This window comes from Ambystoma mexicanum, chromosome 6p (assembly GCF_040938575.1).
Source record: "Ambystoma mexicanum isolate Mex_15411 chromosome 6p, UKY_AmexF1_1, whole genome shotgun sequence".
NCBI lineage: Eukaryota > Metazoa > Chordata > Amphibia > Caudata > Ambystomatidae > Ambystoma > Ambystoma mexicanum.
Genome location: NC_090935.1, coordinates 860,380,111 through 860,398,792, shown reverse-complemented (window position 1 = coordinate 860,398,792; position 18,682 = coordinate 860,380,111). Strand labels below are relative to the sequence as shown.

The window sequence follows — 18,682 nt, the reverse complement described above, 5'->3', positions numbered from 1 at the left end:
TTTCTGGTAAAAAAAATATAAGTACATTTATTTTTAAACCATCTGTTCACAAAGCACTTCACTTCTATTAAAATAAGACCCCACTTTAAATATACTACACACAACCAATACCCCTTGTGCAGAACAATTCAAGGTAAGTACCTTTGGATTTGACAGACCGGTGTTGTGAAACAAAGACGTTACCGGGGGTTCATACGCAATCACTTTTTGACAGTAATGACTGTTCAGTCTTACGAAAGATAAGCGTACCCGCGGGAAGAAATGTAACCGAAGTCAAACACACTTAGCACACGAATTAACACAAGAGAATTGGGGATACAAATCATAGGCAATACTTTTGTTAAGGCAGATAGAATCAGAGGACACTCTCTAACAAATAAATAAAAGTCAATAGGCCTGCACCAGTGTCAAGTGGAACAGGGGTCCTGTTGGCGAGGATCACACAGTCAGACAGTTCACGATTCGAGGGTGCCAGGAGTACTTAGATACTGTCACAAAGGGAAGCAAAAGTTATAAGTTATAAGAGGGAAGGAAGAAAAAGGACAAGCCACCCCAATTCCTTGAAGTCGGACACAGTACCTTATTCATTGAAGAAAGCTGGTGCCACGGCAGTTGTTCATGGTAGTTCCTGCAGACTCACGGTTCCTGGAGCTTTAGTCGTGGGTACAAGAAGAAGGACGTCTGGAGCAATCTGCACTACCCAGGGATGAGGCCAGCAGCAAAGCAACGGTGAATAAAAGGTGCGCTCCTTTAAAACAGGAGAGGCTCTTCAGATGGCTATCCGGACCACTACAGCTGTGTGTAGCGATTTCGACCAAGAAGAGGATCCTCTGGCTGTTAAAGGTGAGCTGGTTGATCCCACCAGGCTCAAGGGAAGAAGACTCCGGACTGGATCTTCTCTGTCATCGAAGGGTAGAGAGCTCAGGACTGCAGCAGGGCTTCACCGGGACTCTGGATTTGCAGCTGTCTTCTTCTCTGCTTCTCTTCGGTTCTTGCAGTTCCAGTGACAACTCTGACTTCCAGTCCAAGAGTCCTGCCTTTTATGCCAAAATCCCCCATTCACACAGCCTGGCTGTCAATCACTCAGCAGGGGGGTTGTCCGGTCCGGACAACCACCTCAGCCAATCGACACAAAGTGCGACTTGGGTCTCCACAGAGACTCTGTGCAGGGGGTGACTAAACCCCTCCCTCACATTCAGACCACCTAGACACCCAGACGCCAAAGGGGGGCTTCTGGACAGAAGCCCGCCAAAGGACGGCGAACAAGGAAGGCAAACCTGCTTTGGCGCGAAAGGTAAAACACAAGAAGGACCTTAACAAAAAGAAATGGTGACTAAACCCGACCGGAGCCAAAATAAAAAGTATTTGGGCAAGCGGGTTCATGGTTGAGGCAAATATAATAGCCTAAAACAGTACCACGTTTATACTCTATAATCGCGGTAGAAAAGTTAGGGTAGATACCACTGCCACCAGCCAATTCTTAATGTTAAGAGAGCGAAAAAAAGCTCCAAGAGGCACAGACAAAAAGGGGTAGGAACTAACCCTTTTCAATACTCCATGTAAGGTCGGGTGTACTTGGTCAGTAATGTAAAAAGACTACATAAAGTTAATTTCAACTTTACATGTTTCTGGGGTACAGTAGTCAGCCCCAGAAAAATGGAGTCAGTGGGAAGTCTCAAAGACAACCCTGTGTCACTGCACTGGAGGTGCAGTAAAATACACACAAAAAGTGGGGCTTATGGAGGGGTGTGGCTCCAGAGCCCAAGATCACAAAAAAAGTAGAAATACATATGGCAAAACACATGTAAGAGTGGTAAAAAAGGCTCACACTCTTACCAGGTGGAAAGACAAACTTCAGAAATCCGGCAAAGCTGCTGAGGGACTCACTAGTTGAGGGAAATTAGCTCTAAATGAGAATTCTCCCTAACACAGGCGCAAGTATCTCAGCAGGCCTCCGGGTAGCCCACACTGTGTTGGTGTGGGGGCGGGGGACGTGCCGTGCAGTCTTCCAGATCCGGCCTCGTCGCCAATGTGAGGTTTGCTCTGGCGGGGCTGGGCCATGCAGGAGGCTGCTGGCACTGCATGCGGGCAAAAGACACACAAAGACTACTCCGTTATGGTCCGGAGTGGGAACTGCTGTGTTGGTGCGCTCCGTCTCCCATTTATTAACTCGTGGGTCACGTGGACATCACAATTACCATGTACTTCGGAAGAATATTCAATGCTCTTCTTCTCCATGATGGAGTGCTGTTGCAAATTCCCCACACTTGTCGCGAGTTGTGATCAGTTTCTTGCTTTACACAATGACATAGCTCTCAACCATTTGTGTCACAATGGCAGGTGAAAACACTGATTTTGTTTTAGGCGGGTGAGAGCCCATTCAAATGAATGGGCATGCAGGAGGCTTGGCCGGTGAGTCAGCTCTTTACAAGGTGGGCGACACCCGCCAAATGCGAGTGAGTTGAGAGCTATGCAATGAACAAACACTACATATGAAAGTAAATCATGTTTTGCAATATTTCTGCCCACTTTACTTTGTCTATTCATTCCTTTTAAGTACGTTTAAGACACGTTAATAAAACCAACTTATTATAATACAGTGGTTTTATAAGGTTGGGGCAGCAATGCTCCAGGGGTATGTTGGCAATATGTGGTCTGTCAAATTACCCTAGCTAGGATTGTACTATATCTGCCACAGACTCCGTCGTCTCCACTAGAACATGTAATGAAAGAAAGCGTTACTTTTGAAAGTGCCAATTTAGTGTGATAAAGTGTCACTCAAAGCGCCACCCATAAGTCATGAAAATGTCACACAAACGTCGTAAATAACAACTTTCTCTGAAAACACAGCAGTGTTTATGGAAATGCGCAAGCGCCGTCCGAAGTAACTGTTGCACTATCTGAAATACTAGACCGCACAGTCCAATGTTCACTTGCCTATGGACGGGTCTGAGCTACGACCATGTTGGATGTGGGTAAACCAAGCCTATCTCAAGTGGGCGGCGATCTACTCGCTCGCTCTAGTGTTTGGGATGTGCACTGTAGCAGCTGACAGTTAAATGGCTATTGGGCTTTTGGGTTTGTTTCCCTCGTGACGTCAGAACGGCGCCAAGCAAAGGGAAGAGATCTCGATTTAAATGACCGGGGATAGCATTCAATGACTGACAGCAGCACCGGCAACAGTGCAAGTCGCTGCACACATGTAGCAACTGTAACTCGCTCTGATCTTCAGTTTCACGACCAGGGCAGCACTGAGCCATGCGCGGGGGGCGGTGCCCCAGCTGACAGCTCCTAGTGCCGCCCCCGCTCTATGGGCCAGCTCCTGTGCAGATCGCCGGGCCGGGGTCGGGACTGCCTACTGCGTGGGCCCTGCATGCTCTGTTTTCTGGTGCAGCCTGTCGAGGATCCTCCTCCTGCTCAGCGTCGCCCCCTGCTCTCCACAGTCCAGGGGGACATGGTGTGTAAGCGCAGGGGCGCCGGGCTCCCCGCCGCCACTCCTCGCAAGCAGCCTCGCAGCGCAGAGGAAGAACCCCCCTATCGTAACGTAAATGAGGAGGAGAGTGGGGGGCCCTCCATTCAAGACTCCGAAGAGTTCGCTTTCGAGAGTGGCACCTGCAGCAGCCTGCATATCCAACAGCTGCCGCCCAGCATCCTACTCAAGGTGCGTGTGCAGCGGATACACGTGCACATACAATACAACCTACTTCTAAGTTCTAACTTTTCCTCAACAGCATCCCTTCGTACAGTGCATAGTTTAGTGGGGTACCGGGGACACATTCTCACTAATATGATTTGCTAATGTTCATTAGACAATCTTAGCTTGTAACTTGTCATATTCTAGGGTACTGAGGTCAGCACCTATCATGTCTATCTGGGGCGCAGTCACTCATATCACTCATTCTTTTATGCTGTCCTTATGGCTCTAGTTTGACTCCCCTCTGTGTCCAGGTGGACTGTCGCCATGGTCCTGGTATGCATTACAATAACAAAGTGCAGTAATCGTGGGCACATGCCCCAGTGATCTGTCAACTCTAGCAAATGCGAATGAATAATCCACATAGCATAGATGTAATTTATTTAACTCCAGATATTAAATAGTGCAGTACCAATGTATTGTCCAGTGTCCCCATGCCAGTTTGTTGCCTCGACAGTAGTCATTTTGTGCAGCCCAACCTTTTATTTTTCTTAACAATATCCCAAATATTTTCAAACAGCCATCTGTGGCCAACATTCGTTATTGTGCAGGGCCCATCCATTACCCCTTTTTTTATGCAGCGGTATAATTATAGCTTCACACCTGCTATCAGGAACACCCCCATCCTGCTGTATTGAAGTAAACATTCTAATTTCGTATCGGGGCCCAGCTGGTTGGATCATATTTTATTACCGCGTAGTATAGGCCGTGCAGGCCAGGGGCCCGTGAGGCGTTCAGTCTAGTAATGCCGTTGAGTATATTATCCAGATCAAATGGAAAACGATGTCTGTAGTTAAGCCCAATATGCTCTTCACTGACATTTAGAGTTGTTTCGCAGTGGTACACTTTGCCAGTGTAGCTCTCCCATACTGTTGCCGCTATGGGGTTTATCATTTTGATTCTTTTTCGAACACATATTGGCGGTATATGTACTAAGCTTTTTTGCTATCCTTAGTTCTGAACATACTAAACAGTAGCATCCAGTTGCTATTCATAACATCTTGCTTATATGACCTCAATCAGTTTTTATAGTGAGTGTTACAAGTCGGTGGGGGAGTGCCTGGCCCCCCACTGTTAAAATGGATTTCTGAACTCTGTCCTGGAGGGGCAGAGGTTCAGAAGGCCAGCCTAGTTTCTTGGAACAGGGTAACCTCTGGACAAGCCAGAGCAATCAAGGTAGCGATCGCAGCGGTCAAGACCAGGTCTCAAGAGGGGTGAGGGTGACTGAAAGCCCGTAATGAGCACACAGAGCAGGGACACTTACAAATTACTCCAAGCAGGTGTTATATTAAAAATATAGACACATTTATTACAAGGCCTTTGTAACATTGACCGTAGCGAGAAATCCCAATAAAACTCAAGTAAACCAACACATCGCAGTCAAATACAATATATATACAATTACCAACGAGGCTAACGAGTTAGACGCACGAAATGTGTAGACCACCTAGATGGGGAGGAAAACAGGCAGTGCGAATAATAGTTAGACCCAGTCCGACTTTAGAGGCACCTAACTAGAAGGAAGTCTGAGCCCTATGAAGAGTGGAGCCTTGTACTCAAAAGTACCTGCACACGCGGGTGCCAACAGGCAAAGGGGAGTCTCTTCGAGGGAATCGGGCAGTTTAGTTCGATGAACAAATGAAGATGAACAGAGCTCCGCGACTCAAGCGCAGCCTCCACTGTGGGCAGAAGCAGAGCGCGAGCACGGAAAGGCGTGCTATTAGACACAGCGGGGAAAAGCTATGGGCTACTGCAGGAGGGCGACCAGTTCCTAGCGATGCTACTCACCGGTCCCCGATGCAGGCAGACCCAGGCTTCTCCGCGTCAGTTTCAGTGCTGGCAGGTTCAGATACGAGCAGGGGATGTCTCGGCGTCGTGTAGATTCCGCAGCAGCAGAAGTTAGAGTTCAGGATGTCCCAAACGCAGTGAACCCGCACAGTTTGTTACCACAGCAGGGCAACGGAGCGGCCGTGTGTATTTCAGCCCAATGTACACTAATCACTTCAGACCTGGGAATGCCAAGTGTACGAATCGTCTGAGAGTGACAAGGCCTCGTAATACAACACAACCTGACGGCGGTTACGGAGCAAGACTCCTGGGTAGGATGGTCAGTCTGCTGGATGGCCCAGAGACACTTCCGAAGGCTTACGTGCAGGAGATGGTGAAGATGCCGAGAATAGTTGTTCCCACTATTCCAAGGGGTCGAAGTACCAGTACAGGCCTTCTCGTTCGATCAGAGGTAGAAAGGGTTTCACCAAGCGACAGCAGTGCAGAGGAGCAGTCCTTCAGTGGGTCACCAGCTATTCCTCGGTTCAGCCTCGTTGTTGCAGGATACTTGGCTCCTGTATTCCTTCGTTCGTGAGAACTCAGGTGATCGACATGGTAGTGGTGTTTCCAGCCCCCTCTTATCCACGGTTCCATTTGCGCCAAAACGGAGGGGACCCAATAGGAGATCTGCTCACAAAACACTCACACCATACTTCGACCGATCACGGACAACGGTGGTCCCAGGCATTCACGACACACTAGACTCTCTGGCACCCAGGATGTGTATTGGGACCAGACATCCCAGCCCACATCCTGGAGGCACACACAAGGCCTGTAGAAGCCCGCGAAAGCATCTGTGTTTCGCGGGAAAGTACATGCCCAAATAAGGAAGGCCCCGGGTCGGCTCGACCTGGGGAAGGTGAAGGGGGCAAGACGGTCAGCGGGCAGGACAAAGAGCCTCGTGGTCTGGCCATTTTGGGAGCCAGGCCACCATTTTGGGCTAAGCGCGAGAAACGCGCTTAAACGCCAAAAGGAGCTCAAAAACACAAAGAAACGATCGCTGCCACCAGTCCCGTCCGTGATTCACTTGCACCGTTCATTAACAATCCAAAGAGGGTATCTAGGGCCTGTAGAAGACTAGAGACCCAAGAGAGCAGTAACTTAGCTTACAGTGCCCTCTTGTGTCATGTTGCGCGAAAGCTGCAACACGATAAAGAAACTACGGAAAATGTTTCCTGGTACTGACTGTCTTAAGGGCATGTCAGTTTCCCCATAAGAATGGAGTGAAAGCCCAGAGGAGTGCGGCTGAAGGCTGCACTTCGCTGGCAAAGTCTAGATCACGGTGAAAACAGCAAAAAGTTTAGGGATTGCCACATGGAAGGAAAATTACCCACAATTAAGAAATCTTTCCTAACACCCACCATAGCGCTCCGTGAGCCCCGGGCCGCCTCCCTCCTGAATGACTCACTCTGGGATGGAGTTCTCTGCTCGGGCTCCCTGGTCGCGAATGACGAGGCCGGGAACGCCCCCTTTATTAATAGTGCACGCGGTGGCGTGCAATGTCATGCCGCCGCGTGCGTTCCTTTAAAGGGGACAGCACCACACTCCTCCTTTTTCATGAGGACAAATAACAGCATAATACACTGCACATTCCAAATAACACAATAAACACACTAATAGCTAAACTTCCCAATGAGCCTCTTTATTCACAGCCGCCCTCTTACCCCACTCAGCAGGTGTCTCCATGCCAGGATCCTTCATGAGTCCAATACAAAGTCACTGAAACGAGCAGGTTTCCCTCGCCCTGCCCTCAGGGGGTACCTCCTGCTCGCCTCAGGGTTGGGATCACATTGTCAGCTGGCGTCCCCACCGGGGATCGAGGGAGGGGCTTGGCACCACCGCCTTCGTTGGGTATGTCCACACAGTCCTGGTTGGCTGGCGCATCAGCCCGGGGCTCACCCAGCTTCTTGAAGAAGCTAATGTTCCGGGTGACTGACGCCTGACCGTCAGACGCAGTCACCATAGACCCCTTGACTGCTACCAAGTCCAGCGGCCCAGGTTCATAGGTTAGTAACGGCTTCCCGCGGGGGTGCCTGTTTCTTATCAAGACCTCGTCCCCGGGCACAAGTTGTTGTTGTTGTTGTAGACCTCTCCTCTCATTCTCTTGTGCGGTTCTCAGTTGCCGCTCCAGCTCCACCTGTTGCATGTCGATGACCGCCGGCTCCTTATCCCCCACCTCAGGTATCAGTCCTCTCGGGCATCGCTTGAAGAGAGATTCGGCAGGGGCTACCCCCATTGAGGTGTATGGAGTTGTTCTATATACCCTCAGGAATTGGTATAGCGCCCTCTCCAGACTCTGTCCTTATCCAAACGCGATCCGAAAGACTTTGAGCGTGCGCATCATCCTCTCTGTCTCTCCATTGGCACATGGCCACAGGGGTGTGACCTTCCTCTGGTGCACTCCATAGCGTTCCATTAGGGCCGCAAAGCGCTCTCCTTGAAATGGGGCCCCATTATCAGAACAGAGTATTGTGGGGAGACCATGGGCCGCAAACACTTTCTCCACCACCACGAAGGTGCTCGAAGGCCACCGACTGGATGAACTCCACCTCTGGGTACCTTGAGAACTCGTCCACAATCACCAGGAAGTGGGTCCCCTGCGATGTAGACCCAAAGTCAACATGGGCCACCTCCCAGGGTGTCGTGCCGCGTGGCATGGCCTCTATGGCAGGCTCCCTCTGGGCAGGTGACGCTGCCTGGCACCACACGCATGAAGCGACAGTCATCCACTCGTTTTTCCAGCTCGGGGAACCAGACTTTTAGGCAGAGTCAGGCTTTGGGTTCTTCGCTTCCTGCGTGCGCCCAGCCAACGACTCCAGGACACTCTTCCATGAACCCTGCTGCAGAGCCGCCTTTAGAATACGGAAGCACTCGTCGTTAGGCGCTACGGCTTCCAGATCCTCTACCGGTAGGGCATTTGGAGTGGCCGCTTCGACCATCAGCTGAACATGGTCCCTGGCCTCTTCTGCACAGTCGTCGTCCTCTTCGCCCTGGCTTCTCCCCGGATGTCGAGAGAGGTAGTTGGCCGCGTTGTTTGCCCCCGGCCAATACACCAGCAAGACCCCGTACTGCAACAGGGCAAGCATCCACCCCTCGATCCTCGCCGGTGGCTTGGAGGATGAGCCAGCCAGGATCGGCAAGAGGGGCTTGTGGTCAGTCACCACAGTCACAGGCCTTCCAAGGATGTAAAGCTGGAAATGTCGCTGTTCAGTGTCAGAGAGGGCCTTGCTGGCATAGGCCACGGGGCGGATGCAGGAGTCCCGCCCCACTTACGTCAGAACCGCTCCAAGGCCAAACGGGCTGGCGCCCACAAAAATTTCAGACTTCAGGGCCGGGTCGAAGAAGGCCATTGTGTCTTCCTCAGTGAGGGCGCTCTTAATGTCCTCGAACGCTGCCTGTTCCAACAGGCCCCACTGCCACGCCGTTTCTTTCTTGGTGAGAGCCTGCAGTGGCTCCGATCCGGATGCAAGGTTCCTGATGAACCGGCCACAGTAAGTTACCATCCCCAGGAAGCTTCTCACCTCAGACACATTCTCGGGTGGTTTTGCTTCTATGATGTCCCTTACCTTCCTGGGGTCTGGAGACACTCCACCCTCCTTGAACATAAAACCAAAGAACTCTATGCTCGTCCTCAGGAATTCACATTTCTCACGGTGGAGTGTTAGGCCCAGCGACTGAAGCCTTTCAAACGTCTTTGTTAGTCTCTGTAGATGGTCGACATCTGACTTGGCGAACACCAGGATGCCGTCACTGATGTTGAGAACAACCCTCTTGGTCCGCCAGGGCCCCCTGACGATGATTTGGAATAACTCAGCCGCAGAGGATACCCCGAAGCTTAGTTGCTTGTATCGATACAGACCTCAGTGAGTCGTGAAGGTCGCGATCTACCATGACTCCGGATGCAGAGGGACTTGATGATAACCTGCCCTGAGGTCAAGCTTAAAAAAAAATAAAATGAGCACCCTGCAGCTCAGCGAAAATGTCATCAATCGTGGGTGTCATCAATCGTGGGAGTTAGATGGCATTCTCTCTTGATGGTTTTATTGGGAAGCCTCATAGCCACACAGATCCTCACCGAATCTGGTTGGTTCGGTTTCCTGGCGATCACAATTGGGGACACCCATGGTGTCGGACTTTTGACCTCTTCTATAATGTCCAGGTTTACCAGATTGTCAAGTTCTTTGTCCACCTGATCCCTCAGATGGAACGGCACCCTGCGATGTTTGAGTGCAATTGGCTGCACCGAATGTGAAGTCGTACCAGTTCCCCAACCATTCGGCCAATTCCTTGGAAGAGCCCTTAGTACTTGTCCAGGAGCGTTTGTATGTCTTCCACATACGTAGATTATGCAAAACAAACCAGTCCCAGTCCCAGAGCTTTCGCCACCACACAGCTCAGTAAGGTGTTGGTACTGACTGGGGTGACAAAGAACCAGTCCTTGATTTCGGAACTTCATGCCCCACCCGAGCCACAAATGCACCATCCAGGGGAATAGGATGTGATCCTCCAAATGTGAAGATGCACGCTTTCAGGGTTGACGGTCTAGGGGGCAGGGCATGGCATCATAATACTGACGGGCCATAACGTTGACCGAGGGCCCCCTTGTCCACCGACACCGCATTTACAGCAACGATGTATCTCGGCTGTCTTCGGCCCTTGGACTGGAGGGCGTCAATGCTAGAAACAAAGAAGATGTTCTCCTCTTCCTCATCCCCGGGTTGGGCAGTTTCCTCCCCTTGATCTACTTGGGCAACGTTGGGGGGGGGGCGAGACTGCTGGAAGAACCCAGACCGGACTGGGCCCCTTGGGACGATCACTGGCAGGGCCGCTCTGCACACCCTTGCAAAACGGTCCATCACCCCACACCGTCCACATGGCCTCCCTGCAGCTGTCCATTCCCCGGGGTGGGGCAAGTCGTACCTGCACTTGTGACATGCCTCGTCTGCTTTCCGCCCCTGTCACAGAAGTTCCCAGGCGGTCTTTGGGCACCTATGCCACCCCGGCCCACCGCACGCACTTCTTCTGACTTGGCTGCGCGGGACCCCTCCTCCATCCGTGACGCAAGTACCTCCGAAATCTCCTGGCAGCATCCCAGCTCCAGGATGCGGGCAAGGGTGATGCCAGGTTCCCTTAGCACCTGTCTCCTCAGCTTGCCCGAGGAGCACCCTTGAATCAGTTGGTTCCTAATCATGTAATCGGCGTTGTCCCAAGCACAGGCCACAGAAATCCTCCTGAGGCGACCATGAAATGTGTCGAGGGTCTCGTCCTCCTTCTGCTTGGTGGAGAGCATTACAAACCTCAGGTAATCCGCATTGGCCAAGGGAAGGAAGTAGTTCTGCAGGGCTACTTTAGCTGCCGCCTTGGTGTTGTCTGTTGGCTGAAGAGAATCAAAAATCTCATGGACTGCTGGGCCTGCGGCATACAGCAGTGTGGCCAGCTTGCTGTCATTGCTGGTTTCCATAATGGCCCGAAAGTACATGCCCAGGCGATCAACCCATCTCCTCCAACTGGGCCCCAAGCTGGATGGGGGTCCCGACACATCAAATTCGGGAATGGGTGGTTGCGCCGCCGGAGCCCTCATCTGGGCCATTGCTGGAGGTTGTGGTGGTGGGTTTGCTTGTCCTTGTGGAACAGCCTGGGCCCCGTCCTGATTGGCCTGGTCATTCATGGGTTCAAGCGCACAGGCACCCCTTCTTCATGCACAGAGGCCGCAACTCGCCCAGCTTGATCTTCACCTTCCCCACCAGGATCACTGGCCTCCAGGCCACCTTGATCTTCAAAAAACCCCAAGAGTCTTCTCCCAGTGCGCACACGGACTCACCAGCCTCCAGCTGTAGTGTTGGTCCAGTGGCCAGCTGTTGGTGTCCAGTGGATGAGGATTGTCAAAAAAATTGAGTCAGTGAAAAATCTAGGTCAGGAGACATAGAATAGCAGGCCTCCCTCCCAGGGCTTACACTTCACTCGGTGAAAAGTGTCCAAAAATCACAAAAAGATGAACATTTTTTGGCATCTGCATGTAGGGACAGCAGTCAGCTATCAAATGCTCCTAAAATTGTGCCTGGATGGCACTCGCAGGCCTCACTGGAGCTCTGAGAAGCTCCCAGTATCAGGGGACAAAATGGCCACCGTCGCCTGGGCTGTCCTACCCCCCGCGTATGGAACGAGATGATTTCTCCTTCGTTCAGTGAAAAAAAAAAACTTGCATGAATACATTCACTGCCGGGACCGGGCATAGCGTGCTCTCCGTCGCCACGGTTCAATTCGGTGGGGGAGTCCCTGACCCCCACCGTAGCGCTCCGTGAGCCCCGGGCCGCCTCCCTCCTGAATGACTCAATTGGAGATGGAGTTCTCTGCTCGGACTCCCCGGTCGCGAATGACGCAGCCAGGAACGCCCCCTTTATTAATAGTGCACGCAGCGGCATGCAACATCACCTTGCTGCGTGCGTTCCCTTAAAGGGGACAACACCACATTGAGCATCTTATTTGTTTGGGTCTGATTCAGGTTTATGGTTCTTTTTGTTCTACGTGCGCCACATCTATACAATTTCTTCCTTGTAGTTAGGCCGTATATGTTCAGGTTTTCCCATTGGTCAAGACTACTGATGATTTTGTGGCCTGTGCCAAGACCTCTGCCAGTGTAGTAAATATTTCCAAATGGCAGTTTGATCTGTGGCCAATAATTGATTATATTTGGCTGTGTTTGGATCACACCATCGAATCCTACTCCTACCCTGCCCCCACCCCTGTTGTGACCTGGACATTCTAAGAAATAATTATTACAAAAACATTTCAATTTTACAGCTAAAACATGTTTTATCTGCTTATAAAATACTCCCATTGGAAGTTCAACTTACATTTTTAATCCCAAAAAAATAAATAAAAATAAAATATTTATTTTACTCACAACTTTAAAAATTGCCAGTAAAATACTCCCACCTCTAAATCCTATCTGGGGCACTGCCTGGTTCTGTCGCTTCAATTCAAATTTTGATCCATCACTGATGCAAGTAATGTTGCTTGTTTTCAGTATTTTGTTTGTGTTTTTTTGTTCATATGTTGTTATGATGTGATCCTTTTTTTAAAAATAAATATTAAAAAAAAAGTATTGTCAGTGAGCTCCCATTTCTTTTTGTTACTCTTGTAGATTTCTTCTTCTCCTCCTATAGTTCTGTGTGTCTTTAATTCATAGCTGTGAAATCACTTATCTGTGCATTCGTGTTCTCATGTAAGACCCAAGTCTCCACTCATTGTTCAGAAGTATATCCACTATTGTTGCCATGGTCATGTTATCCCTACGTTCTTTCGTTAGGGCTGAACAAAACCCATATATTGTTTCCAAAGTAGCAGATAAAGCATCCAACCTTGCATCCAGATTTGGTGAATCATGTGACAAGAATGATGAGCTAGCCAGGGTATAGCTTTCTTGAGTGGGGAAAGTAGTGTCAGTTGTTTCTGCTGCTATGTGCTCAATGTCTGGTGATGCCGGTAGATTTATTCCAATCAGGTTTTCACAATGCTTCAGTGTAGTGCTCTTCCTTTTACGCAATGGTGATGGTATTCCCATGGAATCCCGTCTGAAATCATAACACAGATTTAGTAGTGAATTATTATCCTCCTCCACACTATCGGTGTCATTCTCATTCTGTGTTACAGTTCCATTACTTTTACTGTGATTCAGGCTTTCATTATTGCCTTCTTCTCTTGCTGCAAAGAACCCAGTGATTTTGGTCTGCTCACTCCCCTCCAGTTGTCCAACTTTTTCGGGGCCTTTACACCACCTATCTTGTGCTATTGCCACGAGTAAGGTGGAGGGGGAATTTCGTGTTAGGTTATTTCGTTTTTTACTTTTTTTTGCGTAGGAAAGCAATTTGGGCAGCTTGCTTATGGTATAACCTTAAAAGGGGACATTGCTCACACGATATCCAGTGTTAGCACAGTTTGGTACTATACACATACCTTTCAGCTGCCATGCTGGGAGTTAGCCTCCTGTCCTCTACACAACCGTCTTTCCAGCAGAGTCAAGTGCCCTGGCTCACAAGCTCACAGCCTCAAACCACCCTCTGGTGCGCACACTCATGTGCGTCAGGCTTAGTTTAGCAGAGCGTGTATCGGGCTGATGTAATGGATAGCTGAGTAGTGGATGGTTTTGCTCGGCGAAATTGCATGTTACGCTCCAATATTAAAGTATCTTCTGGCAATTCCAATACTGCTTGCAGAGTATGGGGCACCAAGGCACACCCTGCCACACTCCGACCCGTTCTTCTATGTGGCGATGGTAGTGTTATTTGTTGCCACATTATTTTTACTGGACAAACCATGCTTACCTCCCTGTCTCTTTATCCGGAGAGCACTCAACACACTTTCACTTTTACATTGTTCAAAGAAGCACCTGCCACTTGCATATTCTCCTGCTTTTCATCCTCTGTTACATCTTTTCGCTAGTCACTATTGGGCTGTCCTCAAACTGTCACAGTCTCACAGAGATGCTGGTCTTTCGCCCTGTGTCCGACTCGCATATGGGACAACGGGTTGCCCACTTACTTCCAGTAGGCACTCACTGTTGCAGTCTTTAGGGTGTTGGGCTCTTCACCCTTATTCCTAGATTACCCGGTGTGAGCAGTTTTGACACCCCCCCACATTGTTCATCTTCATAGAAGGGCATGCAGTGGGCTCACGCTTTCACTTTCTGTATACCATCTCTTGGGTGCTTGGAGGGTACTGAGAAAATCCCCCTTCAATGATAAATTCTCCTCTGGGCCCATCTTGTAATTGTCACTTTCATGAGGTGGGCACTTTGCTCCCCCCCGCCCCCACTGTCAATCACACATTCCTAGAGGGACTAAGATCATCCTCTCACTGTTACATTCTCATAAATGACACTTGGCCCATTGCTTTGCTGTTGCAAGAGACTAAGGTGACCAGCCCCATCTTTTCACAATGTCCGATTCTGCTGGAGGAGCACTGCCTGCTCGCCTTTCTGTGGGTCACATTATCCTAGTTCAGAGGCCTGCACCATTTGCCCCCTCAGATGATTTGGATCACATATGATTTGGATCACAACATCACATCAACACAATCCAGCATATTTAGTGGTGAGGGATCGTGAGTGGTGTTCCAAAACATCTGTAGAGTAGCAGCTGCCGATCCTTGGCCTCTGAGGATACTGGCTCATTATTTCTTTGTCACATTGTTCTGAAGAATACTGATTCCCACTTACATTCTACATGGATTGTCAATTCGGCACTGACACGTACTTTTTGAGCTACGTTGGGCCTATCCTTCTAGGTAGGGAGAATTTTCCAGAATAGCTAATTTCCCTTACCTGTTGAGTTCCTCAGCAGCTTTGCTGGATTTCTAGGGTTTAATCTTTTTACCTGGTAAGAGTATGAGCCTTTTTATCCCCACTCTTACATGTGTTTTGCTGTGTGTTATACATTTTTATGCTCATGGGCTATGGAGTCTCACCCACCCCATAGGCATCGTCTTTTTACTGTGTGCCACACAGCACCTTTAGGGCAGTGACACTGGATTGTCTTTTCAGACTTCTCACTGTAAACTCCATTTTCCGGGACTGACTACTGTCTCCCAGAACATGTAAAGTTGCCATTGACTTTACTAGTCTTTTTAAATTTACAGACCCAGTGCAACCTATCTTCCAATAGAGTACTGGAGGGGTTAATAGTTATCCCCTTTTGTCTGATTCTCATGTACCATTAGTATGTTCCCCTTTCTCTAAGATTTGGCTGGTGGCAGTGGTATCTACCATTTCTTTTAAAATTCTACCACGAGCTATGGAAATAGCCCCGGTACCATTGGAGGCTTTGGTGGTAGCCTCAAACTCTAACCCGCCGGACCCTTTTTATTTTTATTTGGTGCCGGTTGGGTTTATTTTCCATTTCTTTTTGTAAAGGTCTTTCTCATGTTTTACTCTGCGTGCCAAACCAGGTTTGGTTCCTTTTCTTCGCCGTCCTTTGGCGGGCTTCTGCCCAGAAGCCCTCCTTAGGCGATTGAGTGTCTGGCTGGACAGGATGTGAAGGAGGGGTTTGAGGCCCCCCTGCACATGGTCCCCTTGGAGACCCAAGTCACACTCCAATTTGATTGGCTAGGTGACTGTCCTGCCAGGACAGCCACCCTGCTGTATGTTTGACATGGGGGATTTGGTGCATAAAAAGGCAGTCTCTGGGACTGTAAGGCAGTCGCCACTAGATCGAGAGAACCGAAGAGACCAGAAGGAAGACGACTGCTGCAACTACTGGACATCCTGGTGAAGCCCTGCTGCAGGTCTGAATCGCCCGAAACTTTGACGACAGAGAAGATCTGCAAGGAATCTTCTTCCCTGGAGCTTGGTGGGACCAACCAGCTCGCCAAACGACGGCCACCCTTTCCTGGTGGATTTTGCTGTGCATCGCTGCAGTGAACCAGATAACCAGGGGCAACGGGACCTGTTTGGGTTTTAAGGAGAGCACCTTTTATTCAACGCTTTGCTCCGCTGCTGGCTTCTTCCCTGGGCAGTGCAGGACCCTCCAGACGTCCTCCTTCTCTTCACCATGACTGAAGCTTCAGGAACCGTGAGCCTGCAGGAACTGCCAGGAACAACTGCCTCAGCTACAGCATTCTTCTCCAATTAAGGTATTGTGCAAATCCGGACGTTCGTTCCGTCCGATCCCGGTGAAAGTGCTTGAAATCTTTCGCCTCTCCGAAGGCTTGTCCTTCTCTTCTCCTTTTGAATAACTTTTCCTCCGACCAACTTCGTTTTGAACTCTTGGCAAATACTTAACCGCAAACTACTCTGAACTGTGTGATCCTCTGCAAAGCCTCTGAACCATTAACATTGGCCCAGGCCTATTGATTTTAATACTCATTGTAGCAAGCCTTTTCTAGATTGCCTTGCCTATAACTTGTTGGTGTTGTTGTTTTTGAATAACCATGTCATTTCTCCCTTTTAAATTGTTGGAGTGCCATTTTACTCACACTTCATTTTTTAGCCTAACTTGTCCAGAATTGATTGGGGTGTTGTGTAGTATTATTAAGACTGTGATTTTCTGCTGCTTTATGATAGTGAACCGTTTTATAACTGATGGTGTAAATAAATATATATTCTTTTACTCAGAAACCTTGAATCAGTGTTTGTTTGAACCATAGTAATTGTTGTCCTTTGTGTAACCTCTTGTACTGCTCACTTTATTCTTGAGATAAGTCTGGCTGCTCAGCCATCGCTGCCACTTTACTGTGTAGTACAGGCTCGTACCAAAGGTGAAATTGTACTTAAACTTGTAGTCTTAATTGTGTGTGGTGTTCCCAAAGGGTACTGCATATGATTCTGCCTTACATTCTGCTTTGACCACATTTCTGCCTTTTTTAAAAAAATGTATTATTCTTATTATTTTTTAGTAAAATGTTTTTTTTTTTTTTTTGTACTAGTAGCCATACAGTTTGTCATCCTAACATATATTAACATAACTGTTAAATTTACATAGACATTTTAAAATAGTTTCCCCTCTGATCAAAAACAAAAATCCTAAATTGTAGATTAGACATTAAAACAAATTGGGCATTATTAATTTCAAGGTAATTTTAGTGTGTCTACATAAAAAAAAAAAGTCTTTAAACAAAAAAAGTTTAATAAGTTCCGTAAAGGAAACACTTCTCTTCTTCAGAATGTTACTAAGTGGACTATTATTGTGAATGACCATTCTGTTCACATTTGTATAATATCGAATGCTGTGACTAGTAATTGATTTTATTACAATCTTATGGTATCTTTCATTTGTATAGAGCCCCCTGCTGTGGGTTATGGTGTTAAAGCGGTTTGTCGGAGGCACAGGAGGAGTTTGAGAGAACATGCAGTAGGGTTAGAGAGGAGCAAAGGTGGGGGATAGATCAGGGGATCAGGAAGGTATGAGCAGGAAAAGGTTGAGGAGATATGTGTACAATTGCACAAAACTTATCATGGGACTCCGCTGTATTCTATGGGGCACAGCGCCGAAAGACAGCTGGAGAGAGGATTTTCTGCTCCCGGTGCTATGTATGGAATTTACTCCTCTCATGGTGAGCCAAAGCATGTTGAAGCCATGCCAAAGAAAACACAGATGGCAAATCTCTTCTACCTACTTCCTTTCTTAGGCATGCAACAAACATTTTGGGAAGGTTTTCTTGTCAGAAATCTGATTTTTCCAAGATGTCTTATGCTTTATGTTTGTAACTATGTGTTCACGTAATTTTTTTTGTGTATAGACCTTGTTTTAGGGTTGTTCTAAGAATATAACCCTTGTTTGTTAAATAACATTTGATGTGTATTCTCAAAACAAATTTTTTTGTATGTTTGAAATGTTTGTGTTTTGAGGGGACAACACTAGGTCTTTTTCCTGTCAATTTGGTCCATATCACACTCATTATAATATACACATGTACCACACCATTTTGGAGGTAAACGGGCCGCTCTTTATTACAGAAAAATTGGAGATCGTGATGGGGACTCTGTTACCTTAAACTTGACCCTAACAGCCTTGCTGACCCACCAGATGCACGTTTGGCCTACTAGCTGGCTAAGCTGTTCCAGGGTTAATTGTAAAATCCACATGTCAGTATTCAGCCGGACAGTTCATGAGCTGCATTTTGACCCAATGGGCAACACGAGGGGCCACTGTCACCGTCCCTGCCAGCTTGGCCTATTGGACGAGAGTGGACCCCTCAATCCACAACCCGGGCAGCAAAATCATAGTTCAACTTTGGTCATGGTCCAACATTTTCATAATCCATTGTGTAGGTCCCCGTCCTCAGCGCCACAGGGCTGATTGGGATACTTTCCGACAGCACTCACCCAGTGGTAGGGTATATGCACCTGACAATACTGGCCCCTCGTACTCCTACAAACCAATCCAGGGCAGCTTCTTCCCAAGATTTCAGCCTTCACACGGAGGAATGCTTGGCCCCCTTAATGGTCGACCCATCATTGTTGGGCAGTTAATTCCGATGATTTCATACTTAAAGCAGAACGCTTGGCTGGCTGACCAATGCCTCCCTGACACTGCCGCCACATACTGCCACCCTCACACTGCCGCCACGTACTAGCAGGTGCCATGTCCTACTGTCAATGCCCATTAATTACATCGGGTTCCCCTATACAAGCCCTTTTATAAGAAAACAGCATGCTACCGGATG

At 48.6% G+C, this 18,682-nt stretch overlaps 1 protein-coding gene across 1 annotated transcript in view; it reads left to right on the top strand.

The window, feature by feature from the left end:
- Window positions 1-3,099: 3,099 nt before the first annotated feature.
- The window catches only part of FBXL17 (F-box and leucine rich repeat protein 17), a 2,179,700-nt gene continuing 2,164,117 nt past the window's right edge, over window positions 3,100-18,682 (top strand). Inside the window, exon 1 of the mRNA XM_069625476.1 lies at window positions 3,100-3,661. Coding sequence (XP_069481577.1) covers window positions 3,311-3,661 — 351 coding nt within the window. The 5' untranslated portion in view covers window positions 3,100-3,310. The remainder of the gene's footprint in view (window positions 3,662-18,682) is intronic.